This window comes from Octopus bimaculoides, chromosome 3 (genome assembly GCF_046866305.1).
Source record: "Octopus bimaculoides isolate indiv1 chromosome 3, ASM4686630v1, whole genome shotgun sequence".
NCBI lineage: Eukaryota > Metazoa > Mollusca > Cephalopoda > Octopoda > Octopodidae > Octopus > Octopus bimaculoides.
Window position 1 is genome coordinate 37,009,670 of NC_142930.1, and position 12,500 is coordinate 37,022,169.

General features: G+C 36.7%; 1 protein-coding gene across 2 annotated transcripts in view; it reads right to left on the reverse strand.

Annotated features, from left to right (window-relative positions):
* Positions 1-4,676: 4,676 nt before the first annotated feature.
* The window catches only part of LOC106867329 (stAR-related lipid transfer protein 3-like), a 121,622-nt gene continuing 113,798 nt past the window's right edge, over positions 4,677-12,500 (reverse strand). For both annotated transcript variants that reach the window (XM_089348819.1, XM_089348818.1), the window contains exon 7: positions 4,677-7,000. In XM_089348819.1, coding sequence (XP_089204945.1) covers positions 6,893-7,000 — 108 coding nt within the window. In that variant the 3' untranslated portion in view covers positions 4,677-6,892. The remainder of the gene's footprint in view (positions 7,001-12,500) is intronic.

Sequence of the window (12,500 nt, forward strand, 5' to 3'; positions counted from 1 at the left end):
TTGCCTGCCGCCAGTTTGCTGCAAAGCAGCCTCTTGGGGAGTCACGTGTTAGACATTCGACCAACGTGGCCGGCCCACCTGACTTCTGCACTTCTCAGCAGTGTGTAAATGCTTGGCAGATCAGCTTGAGAGAGAACCTCTGTGTCTGGGACCTTATATTACCAGGTGATTTTTACCAACTTTCTCTGGCAGTTCATGTGGAAACAGTTTAGCTTTATTGACGTGAAGTTCGTATACCCTCCAAGTCAAGCAGGTGTACAGTAGCGTAGGCAGTACAGCTTCTTGGTACATCTTCAACTTGGAGGCCATCCTAATGCCTCTCCTCTCCTACGTAGCCACCCGAATGCTAAGCTTCCCTTGACTTGGTGATGCGTGTGTTGACTTCAGCCTCAATGTACACAGATCTCGAAAGTGTGAAGCCGAAGAACGTGGATTTATCAACAACGTTCAGGCTTTCCTCTTCAACAATGGTAGTTGGTTCCAAATACGGTTCCTGTGGGGCAGGTTGGTGTATGACCTCTTTCTTCTGAGTGTTGATTGGAAGACCAAATTTGCTGCAGGCGGTGGAAAAGTAGTTCATGCTATGCTATATCTGGGCGCTCGTGGATACGTTGAGTGCGTAGACAAGTGAGTTTAGTGCTGTATACCATGTCCCTGAACATCACCCAGTCCTCTTCTGTTCCCTTTCTACCAATGTCTAGTTTGTTCAGCTTGCTACCTAGGTCTTCGCTGAGGTTTTGTTTCACAATGTGCTATTCCATTTTGCTGATGTTTAGCTGCTTGTTTACCGACTTCTCTTGTGGTCACCGCCAGGGCTATCGAGTAATATAAGAAACTTTGAAGTATTTAAATATTTTATAACGTCGACGAAACCAAAGTGTTTCCTCCGTGATCTTGTGAAGGCGGTTGCCGATGTCGAGAAGAAACTCTATTATTTCGTTAATACAAGAGTTGAAGATTAGTGGTTTTCTGTGTAAGGTCTTCATAATATTTTGTATTGAAGTTGTATGCTATTGATTTCCCTTTTTAATCCTTCGTATAGCTATTTAATTAGAATTATTTCGACCTAAATTGTTACTAAATTTAAAGGGTAGTTATGAGTCTTCATTGCACGTATATAAACAGTGTTCTTAACTAAGTTGACAATAGCAACTGGATTATGATTTATATGGGGTTCAGCATAAGATTCTTTTCGTTATAACATTTATAGTAAAGTGCTGTATTGATGAATATTTCTCTATGGCAAAAAAAAGAAGTTAACTCCAGAAGAACAGTTACAAGGTAGCCATATAAGCGTCCTAGGAATTAGTAATCACACTTGCATGGGAGTTAATTCCAGGGAGAAGTTGGACGTGTTTTGGAAACCATAAGAATATTGGAAAATGAGCACTGTTGTTTACATCCACTCTGATGAGATTTATGCATTTTTCCACATTATTCTTCCTCTCGGATATATTTTAATGCATCTATCGAAACATATGTCGGTGATACTGTGATATGGTGATACAAATGATTTAAAGAACATCTTGAGCTTTTGTCTCCATTTTCCATTATCCATATATATATATATATATATATATATATAAACGACGAGTTTTTTTCCTGTTTCTGTCTGCAAAATCCACTTTCAAAGCTTTGGTGGACCCGAGGTTATAGCTCAAAACACTTGCCGAAGGTACTACGCAGTGGGGTTAAACTCGGAGCCGTGTGATTGGGAAGCAATCTTCTTACCACACAGCCGGCTACACCTGCACATCAGTGTGATGCTGGTTGGATAAGCTTCAACAACATGCTGGTGTTAAAGGCTGCTTATGAGACCACCTTAGCTGTAATCATAGGTCACTTCCCTCTACACTTCGACATATTCGCGTCATTAACATTCCATCCAATCTTACCATTTTTTATCAACATTCTTCATTAAAATAAAATGCAGGAACGTTAGCACGACGGGTTAAATGCTTCGTGCATTTCGTCCGTCTACACGTTCCGAATTCAAATTCCTTCAATGTAGAATTTGCCTTTCATCCTTTCGGAGTCAATAAAATAAGTACCAGTTGAGTACTAGGGTCAATATAAGTGACTTAGCTCTTCCCCGTAATTGCTGGCTTTGTACTAAAACTTGAAACCAATATAATTGCAATCTAAAGGTGGCTAGCTGGCAGAATTGCTAGCACACTAGGTAAAACACTTAGCGGAATTTCGTCTGCCTTTACGTTCCGAATTCAAATTTTGCCGAGGTAGACTTCGCCTTTCATCCTTTGGGGCTCTATAAAATAACTACCAGTCGAAGTAATCGACTTACTCTCACCCCAGGAATTGCTGGCCTTGTGCCAAAACATTGAGATCAATATATTTGCAATCTACATCATTAAAACCTATGAGGAAACAAATAAATAAAAACAGAACACATCTGATTTGTGTAATTTTTGCATAGTATTCTAATTTTCTGATACGCTTGCTTGGGCAGCAAACTTCTACTACAAACCCTGGCTGGCCGATTACTTCTGAACGAATTTGGTAGACGAAAACTGTGTGGAAGCCCATCGTTTGTGTGAGTGTGATTGTGAGTGTGTGTGTGTGTGTGTGTGTGTGTGTGTGTGTGTGTGTGTGTGTGTGTGTGTGTGTGTGCTCGTATGCATGCGCGCCTTTGTGTTAGTTCCTTCACCGTTTGATAACTGTTATTGGTTTGTTTACGTCCAGGTGACTTAGTAGTTTGGTTATAGTGACGGATTGAATAGATAACAGGCCTGAAAATTAAGCTCAAAGCTTCGATAAAATTCAATTCTATGCGTTATTTCTTGTTATAAACCGTGACTCTGGTGATCAATAACAGAAATGTCAAAAATATATTAGGGTGTGTTATGTCTGAGGCAGTTGATTGACAGATTACTTTGGGTAGCGAACAATCAGCTTGGGGGAATTCAATGGCTCAGATCTTACTAACGGCACTGCATACTGACCATCACACACAATTACATTATTGCCTAGACTTGCGCAGTTCGCATTTTGTTTGTGCCCTTGCAATCCTGTTCTGTCGTATGATGTAGCATTTCTGTTGGTTCTGCTTCACCAACACTGGTTCTATGCAGTGGTAACAACGTTGGTTTGATAAGTATTCAGTGGCTTACAGTGATGAAATTAATTCTTTCTGGGAGTAGACTGTATATCCAGGTAGGAAGTGGAGTTTTCTATTCATTAACCCTTTAGCATTCAGGTTACTCTGTTAAATGTAATGCTCATTTATTCACATTGTTCTGAATTAATTACAGAGTGTCTTCCACCTTCAAGATTTACTGATGTCATTGTGCATTGAAGGGTAGGTGTGAGAGGCCGGATCTGGATGGTTTTGAACATAAAACAGGTAGATTATTTTGGCAAGATATGGCCATGCATCATGGAGAGCCCTAGCCAACTCGAAAGCCTTTATCTGCAAAATTCTATGAAATCGCTTCCTGCTGACTTCAAAAAAGCGGAAGAACACTGCATAATTTTGTTCTAGATGAAATGTCTGAAAAAAACATTGAATGTTCGTAATAGGAACGTCTTTGATATTTTTGTTCACACAGGACTGACCTAGGGCTAAACAACAACGCTGATTCGAAAATGTTTTTGTTCTTTTACATTATATCAAATCAATAAGTTTTATTTACTTTTTTTTTGTATTAGATCAGATCAATGCGACGTTTCTGAATTGAATATACCTTGTACAAACTAACCAATAGCGTTAAGCATCTGTTGTTGTTGTTGTAAGTGGTGGAGGTGGTGGTGGTGGTATTACTGCTCTTGTTAGTGGTGTGGTTGTTCTAACAATTATCGTTATTATTTTTGTCGTTGCTGTTGTTGTTGTTGTTAATATTGTTTTTTTTTTTGTTATCACTGCTTTCAACGTTATTGTTACAGTTGTTTTTGTTTTGTTTTTTGTTTTTTTTAATTTGTGGTGCTGTAGTTGCTCGTGTCGATGTTGCGTTGTTGCTATTGTCGTTAATGTTACTGCTGTTGTTGTTACTACTACTACCACCACCACCACCACCACCACCACTACTATTACTGCCATCACCACCACCACAACCACCACCACCACCACCACTACTACTACCACCACCACCACCATCACCACCACTACTACTACTACCATCACCACCACCACAAACACCACCACCACCACTACTACTACTACTACTACTACTACTACTAATGTTGTTGTTGACGCTACTATATTTTATCACTACTGCTTTTTGTTATTGTTGTTGCTGTTGTTACTGTTGTCACTTTTGTTGTCGTTATTTTTTGTTGTTGCCATTGCTACTGCTGCTGGTGTTGTTGTTGTTGTTGCTATTGTTATTGCATCTATTATCATTGTTGTAACGATGTAATATTGATTTCACTTCATAATATTCTTTACATGTCTGTAATTACTTGTGTCATACGTCATTTACATTTCATTAGATTTGATTTGATGTTTAGCACTGTCAGGTTGAGGGAAAGAACGTTTCTTTGGGTCCTCTTGCACCGTATTCTAGAAAAATAAATATCTGTTATTATTGCCGAAATTAACGTAATTGTTATTGGAGACTGAAGATTTAAAAAAAAAAAAAAAAAAAACAAGATGAAGATATTTTTATTTCCACTGAAATAGAAATGATTTTGAGAGAAAGAAATGACAACAGTCTCAAATAAACGCTCAATTAATTATTTTTTTATTTTATATTTTGTTCAATTATATTTTCTTTATTGACATGAGATACCACCTAAAGAGGCCACTAATACTGCATTATAAGCGAAATGACAGTTAATATGAACAACTAGTTAGGAACAAGTGTCATTGTTGGATACTTAAATGAAGCGTGCATGCTCTTGGTGATTGTTTCATCACTATTTTTCACTACTTTATTAAGCGTGGGTTAGTCTATACCACGCTGCTGAAGTCATAATATTTCCGAGATATATCCAGAATGGCCTCTTCTTCTCACTGAAATAAAATACTTAGTCAATGAGAGATGCTGTTTCTCTATCTCTCCGTATAGTTATTTCTGGTTATCTTCTTTTTATTAAAAAGAAAATAATCATGCATTGAATTTGTTTTTGGTCAGGTATTCATGAAGTAATCAATGAGGAAAGGGCTGCATCTATTATCTTTCTCTGGGCACAAGAAATTCATGAGAAAAAAGGAGAAAGTTATCTTCAAACGAGACATCTAAACCAGGCCTGAGTACTTTCAAAAGAGTGATTCCGCTAAAGGTCCTTAATAGCGAGGTGGTGGTATGAAACCGACAAACTGCTTACATTTACTACCTGAGAACAGGAATGCATGTACTTACTGTCACTCGTAAGCCAAATACGTACTATTTAATGTCAACTAATCATATGATGTTTGTATGAGTCTTTGATTTCCTCATGAAACTTTGGATATGCTTTTGCTATGTTCCATTCCAAGACATTGATCTGTACAATCTTTTATGGAAGATCAGCAGTTGCTCGCTCATGCAATGCTATTATATCCACAAAGTACTGTCTCACAAGGTATTGGCTCACTTTTTGTTGAAACAAAAGTGTATCGCTACCTTTAAAATGTTAGTGAATATTGATGTATAAAGATGTTGAAGGAATTATGGGATTCGACAAAAGAATTGCTCTACTGAGTTCGAATTATCTTTTACCTCGAGACAAGGGACATGAAACTTTTGGAATATATTTCCGTGAAGATATTCTGAAATCTTTAAGAAATTACATTCAATACATTCGAGATGCTTCCTGTAGTTGTTGGTGTTTAGTTCCAGATCGACACAACGAGAAAACCTATTATCAAAGTTTCTCGGCCATAACAACAGTGGGTTGTTATAGTTTATCTCAAACAACTTCATCCAGTTTATTCTTCCTTTTTTAGGACAGCAGGATGTAATTTGAGAGAAACTTAACCGTTGTTTTTGCAGGGTGAGCAACCAAGTTGAATCTCCCACGTTGGTTTGACATTCGGTAGAATATAACAATAAACAGCATTTTAGTCTGAAATAACTCAAAAGTCTTGCTCTCACTTCCTGTTGTTCTCTCTTTAATCAAACATTTATCGAGCCGTTCATAATTAGTAATGAATATGTTGAGTTTATTTTAAGGAGCAAGTTCCTTTATATTTATGGATTCCGAGATAAGCAAGATTGAGTGAGGCCACTGCTTTATTAAATTTTGTGTAATAATTCAAATAGTATTTTAAGATAAAAGTAGTGCGAAAATAAAGGAGATACAACACTCTAATAGAGAATCTCACACTTCTTTTTGTTTTATGTTTTTTTCCCCTGTATATTTTTATTGTTTAACCCCAAGTCAATCCAGAAAACTTTTGGTGATAAATCGTTCCACTCCTGAGTATCATATTTACTTTTCAGACATGGTATATCCAGACTTACCTCCTCTAGTATGTCCTTTTATTTTGAGCATTCGAAACAATAAGGGAAACTCTTTGTAGTTTATTATTCTGCAAGTCATTGCTGTCAGATATCCCTCAAATTACACCCAGCTACTTGGTGAATGTACAAGTTTATATGGATATAGTGTAAGTGAATGAAAACAAACCATGGCGTCGTTATTCAGTCCGCAGTTCGATGGTGAACACTAGCTGTTTATTGAACTCTCAGGGGACTATTATCTGATTTTTCTTGGGTGGATTCTTATCTTTCAGTGAGTAATGTCGGGAAAATCTTGGCAATTTAACCTAAATAATACTAGTTATTTTTTATACTACACTCACTTGAACTTTGAAATTTCGTCTTCCAGAATTCTCATGAGAGTATATCGAATCGATATTTGGAAATTTAATCATTTTTTCTTATTTTTTTGTTGTGGAAATTTTTGAAGAATATTTTAAAGTTTATGTCAGTTTTAATCGCTGATCATGAAACTAACTTTTCCTCTTAGAAAGGTCATTGATGTGTTTTCGGAGTGGCTGCAGGTAGCTTAGCATCACTCTTGGGGACAGTTGATCAATTAATTTCTGTGGTAAATTTCCCTGAAATATAAGATAATGAGAAAATTACGATTTGAACGTATAACGTAATAAAATATACAAGTAAAGCAAACACAATATCGATTTCAGATAATAGGAATAAAGATCAAAATATTGAGAAGAAAACAAGAAAAGACAGTATTGCTGTAACTATGAAAGGTTTAAGATGTTTAGAAATATAAAAAGAGAACAAAAATGTTAACATAGAATTTTCGGTTTTGTAAAATATGTTGTCTGGTCCAGTGGAGCGGAATATTTAATAAAAACAACATGATCTAAGACAGTTTCAAATATCTAAGAGGATTTTAGTTTAAGTGTGTGTGTGTGTGTGTGTGTGTGTGTGTGTGTGTGTGTGTGTGTGTTTGTGCGTGTGTGTAATTACATGTATGTATATATGTATGTACGTGCGCATGTATGTATGTATACATATATATGTTATATATATATATATATATATATATATATATATATATATATATATATATATATATATATATATATATATATTGAATTTTGCCTTCCGAAAATTTAAGTCACAACAGTATGAAAATTATTTTGAAAGCTGTCCTCTCAAAGACAATACGATGCCATTTATTAAAAATACTGGTCAAATATACAACATAACCGTTTATTATTAGGTTCGTTAGAGGGCAAACAAGTTGGACTCAGCTCTAAAGCCTTCAATCTTAGTTCTACTCAATCAGGAATTGCCTAGGGCTAAACAACAACTTTATTTGAAAAGTAATGATTCGTTGTATTTTGTTTCGTCTTTTTATGCTCTTGGTTCAAATCCTGTTATCATCGACTTGCTCTTCTATCCTTTCGGGTTAACTATTTAACGTAACCTATTTGTTTAACACATACGGACTTAGGCCTTTGTCAGAAATTCTCTTCTTCTTCTTCTTCTTCTTCTTCTTCTTATTATTATTATTATTATTATTATTATTATTATCATTATTATTATTATCTTCATTTAGGCGGTGACGTGGCAAAGCCGTTAGAACATCAAACAAAAAGTTTAGCGGACTTTCGTACCTCTTTACGTTCTGACTTCAAATACTGCCGAGTTCGACTGTGCTTTTCGTCCTTTCGAGCTCAATGAAATAAATATCAATGAAGTACTGGGGTCGATGTAATCGACCAACTCCTCTTCCAACATTTCAGGTCTTGTGACTAATGTAGAAACTAATACTGCTGCTGCTGCTGCTGCTACTACTACTACTACTGCTACTACTACTACTAAGATGCTAAGCTGGCAGAGTCATTAACTCGCCGGACAAAATGCTTCACGGCATTTCTTCTGGCTTTACAATCTGGTTTCAAATTCCGCTGAGGTTGACTTTGCCATTCATTCCTTCGGGGTCAATGAAATAAGTACCAGTTGAGCACTGGTGTCGACTTCTATGTCGATAAAATAAAGCTATTTGGTGAAGTATGAGAATTACTTTAATCGACAAATTCCTTCCCAGTAAATTTTGATCTTGAAACTATGTTAAAAACAACTATATAGCGCAGCGGTCAAGATGCTTTGCGTTACTTAGTTGTTTAACTGAGTTCAAATCCAACTGAAGTCAAGCATTATTTTTCTTTTTTCTGTGTCAATAAAATATAACAGCTAGTCAAGTTCTGGGATCGATTTAATTGTTTAAACTCTTTCCTTTAAATTTCAGTTACTGTTGCTAAGGTGGCGAGCTGGCAGAATCGCTAGCACGCCAGACAAAATGCTTAGCGACATTTTGTCCGTCTAGATGCTCTGAGTTTAAATTCCGCCAAGGTTGACTTTCATTCTTTCGGAGTCAGTAAAGATAAGTACTAGTTGAGTACTGGGGTCATTATAATCGATTTACCCCTCCCCCGAGCTTTCTGGCCTTGTGCCAAAACTTGAAATCATTATTACTGTTGTTTTCTTTGCCGTTAGGTTTTTAATTCATTATCTTCTGCATGATTCTTTTCTTTAACGAAATGCACCTCCATCTGCATTTAAAACATGTGTATTAAGTAAATTGTTAGTATTCAATGTAATTCGTGCTTTAACAGTTAAGGACTTTTTGAGATGGATCAATTTCTGCTGAGATTACCGAGTCCATCATATCTAACACCCGTCCGCAGGAGCGCATTGTCCAACTCGCATTTTGCACTTTTGGGACAGGAAGACCTAAAACCGGCAACAAGAAAGCCATCAGAATTTTCAGCCAGTGGCGGATCCAAAACAACAAAATGGATTGTTGGTACTACTTAGCCACCAGGCCGAATCTTCTGTTCGAACAGAACTATGATCAAATGCATTCTAACCTTCCATCCATGGCTATTGCTGATTTTGTTATATGTAGAGCTACAATGTGGAGGCGCATGGCTTCGAGGATAGGGTATTCAGTTCACGATCGTGAAGTCGTGAGTTCAATTCCCGGCAACGCGTTGTGTCCTTGAGCAAGACACTTTATCTCATGTTACTCCAGTCCACTCAGCTAGTAAAAATGAGTAGTACCTGTATTTGGAAGGACCAGCCTTGTCACACTCTGTGTCACACTGAATCTCCTTGAGAAATACGTTCAGGATCTACGTGTCTATAAGTACTCAGCCACTTACACGTTAATTTCATAAGCAGGCTGTTCCGTTCATCAAATCAACTGGAACCCTCGTCGTCGTAACTGAAGAAAGGCCAAGGCGACGAAATGCCAATGTGATTAAAACGAGATTTTGTCGCTATTTCTACCAGATCACGTTATCATGCAGAAGCTTCCTCGTTTATCTTTCAGACAATAATCTCTGATATTTCCTTTATATTTTATACACCTGTACATCTTTGCATTTTTTGGTTCTTCAGCTGCATGTTTATCATTTCCGGTGCGTTCTTTTTTTTTTTTTTTTCAGGGGTTGCTTCTCTTTTCAATCACAAGATTTTAGATACATTTATTTTCATAACGTTATATTCAGATACGTAGAGACTGTTTAGGCTAACAGGAGAATATACATTTTTTACATTTTAATTTAATCTTGTCTTTAACAGCAATATCTTATAGAAATTCCTTTGTCACTCTGTCAATGGAAGCTGGCATGCCCTTGAGTACGTTAATTATTTTGTCTCTTTCTAGGGATTTTATCATCTTTTCTAACAGCAGTTATATTTATAGCAACGATTTTGCTAATGATGGTAATTATTATTTCCCACATCTTAAAGCTTCAAGGGTTGTAGAAAATCGGGAAAGCGCTCGGACTTTCTCTATTTAGTCCTGCTGCTTTTGACTTCAGAGTTCGAATACGACTCAGGAGGGGATGAAATATATTTCAAACCAGTATTATTTTAATTTGCCTCTTTTAACATGTAACATTAAGCTAGGTTAGGATTATTGCAGTTGGTTGAGTGAAAATCAATAATACATTATATCACATTCAGTGTAGTCTATTTGGTGATTTAGTGGAGGGGGGGGGGGTGATTCTAATAGTAAATTATTTTGAAAGGTGTGGGATAGTAGAAATGCTTGAGTGCCGAACAAAATGTTGACTGGTATTTATTTAGGTGAAGAGTTCGGATCTCGACAGAACAGACTCAGCCTTTCGCCATTCTGAGTTGATGAATTAAGTATAACAATTCAAGTATTACTCTGTCTTTCATCCACTTATTAACCGAGTGCATTCTGCTTTCTCTTCTAGTCCATAACTAAGTGCAGTTTCATCTGTCCCCCTCTTCCTAGCCGAATGCAACACTATCTGTCACCCACGCCACAACAAAGTACAACTCCGCCTGTCTCTGCTCCATAACCAAGTGTAGCTGTTTTTATCTTGTAGTTCACAACTGAACGCAGCTCAATCAGCTTCCAACTTTATAATAAAGTGCAACTATTTGATCATTTATAAGATGACCGAGTGCAACTCAATCTATGAGTAGTTGCATAGGTATGATGCTTGTTTGCCAACTTTCTTGTCTTGGGTTCAGTCCCACACTGCTGCACTTTGGACAAGTGTCTTCTATTACGGCCCCAGAACAACCAAAGACTTGTGGAGGGATTTCGTTAGCAGAAACTGAAAGAAGCCCCTCATATGTGTGTGTGTGTGTGTGTGTGTGTGTGTGTGCGTGCGTGTGCGTGTGTGTGTGTATGTGTGTGTGTATGTGTGTGTGTGTGTGTGTGTGTGTGTGTGTGTGTGTGTGTGTATACAGTAATGCCACATTTTACGAGGACTCGTTTTACGAGACCCCGAGTTTTCGAATTTTATTTTTCAAGCACAAGATCCAAATTTTGAACGAAATGCAAAAGTTTCTACTACCATAGCAAATGCATTTGCATGTTAATTAGAAATTTATAGAGAGCGAAAAAAAAGCTTCTTCTAAGCAAACAACTCTAGACATGTTTTTAAAAAGAAATCTATAAATCAGTCTACGAGTGCTTGTGAATCGGCGATCGCGTCTACAAGTGATGGTGAACGTGAGTCTAGCGCGAATGAAAGTGATTCAGAAAACGAATTTAATAATATTTTTTTTTTTTTATAAATGACCTTAACATGCTTTTTACTTTACATAAAGTATTCTTTACATTCTACTGTTGTTTAATTGCCATTTATTTACGAGTATTATAAATTTTATAGGTAAAATATTTTACTGGGAACGAATTATAATTTATAACATTGCTACTATCGAAAGTATTGCTCTGCTTTACGAGTTTTTGCTTTACAAGCTGTATCCGCGAACAAATTAACTTATATATCTAGGTATTACTGTATGTATAAATGCATACATGTATGTGAGTGTATCTATGTGAATGAGCCCTTGGATTTTGTATTGTACTTGTGCCCCTCCCTACTACTTCACAATCGGTGTTGATTTTGTTACCTCTCCGTAAATCAGCGGTTCGGCAAAAAAAAATTATAAAATAAGTACCAGACATTAAAATGAGCACTGAGTCGATTTCTTCGACTAAAAAGTTTAAAGACACTTCTCCACCAAGGCCACAGTTCAATAAAGGAACTAAGTAAATGATATTGGCAAATGTATTAATGCACGTCTTTAGAGAAATATTTGTTATAGAAAACACCAGTCTCAAAGGCTCTATTGGAGCACAGCCTCGGCACAAATAACTCAACTGGAGATTTGACATGAGAGTTCGTTACGATTAATTGTTGTGCAGAATTAATAATAATAATATAATGACTAAGCTATATACAACTCAGTTGAGAATGAGAAAGACAGAGAAGCTGTAGTGTTGTAGTTTGGTCTGTTAACATGGTCGTGTCGTTAAGAAGGGTGCTTCGTAATTTCGTAATCAAGGTTTTGATCACCGCACTACACCAGAAGCAATTGTATTTTGTCATTGCCTTGATTTGACTACTATCTGGTAAAAAGAAATTGTGTGAATACTGCTTGAAAACGTAGGTGTGCAGACACACACACACAGCACAAAACATCTACATATATTACAAGTATGTGTACGACAAAAAATTTGTGTGGATAACTTTATACACACACACACCACACACATACATACATTACACACACACACACACACACACA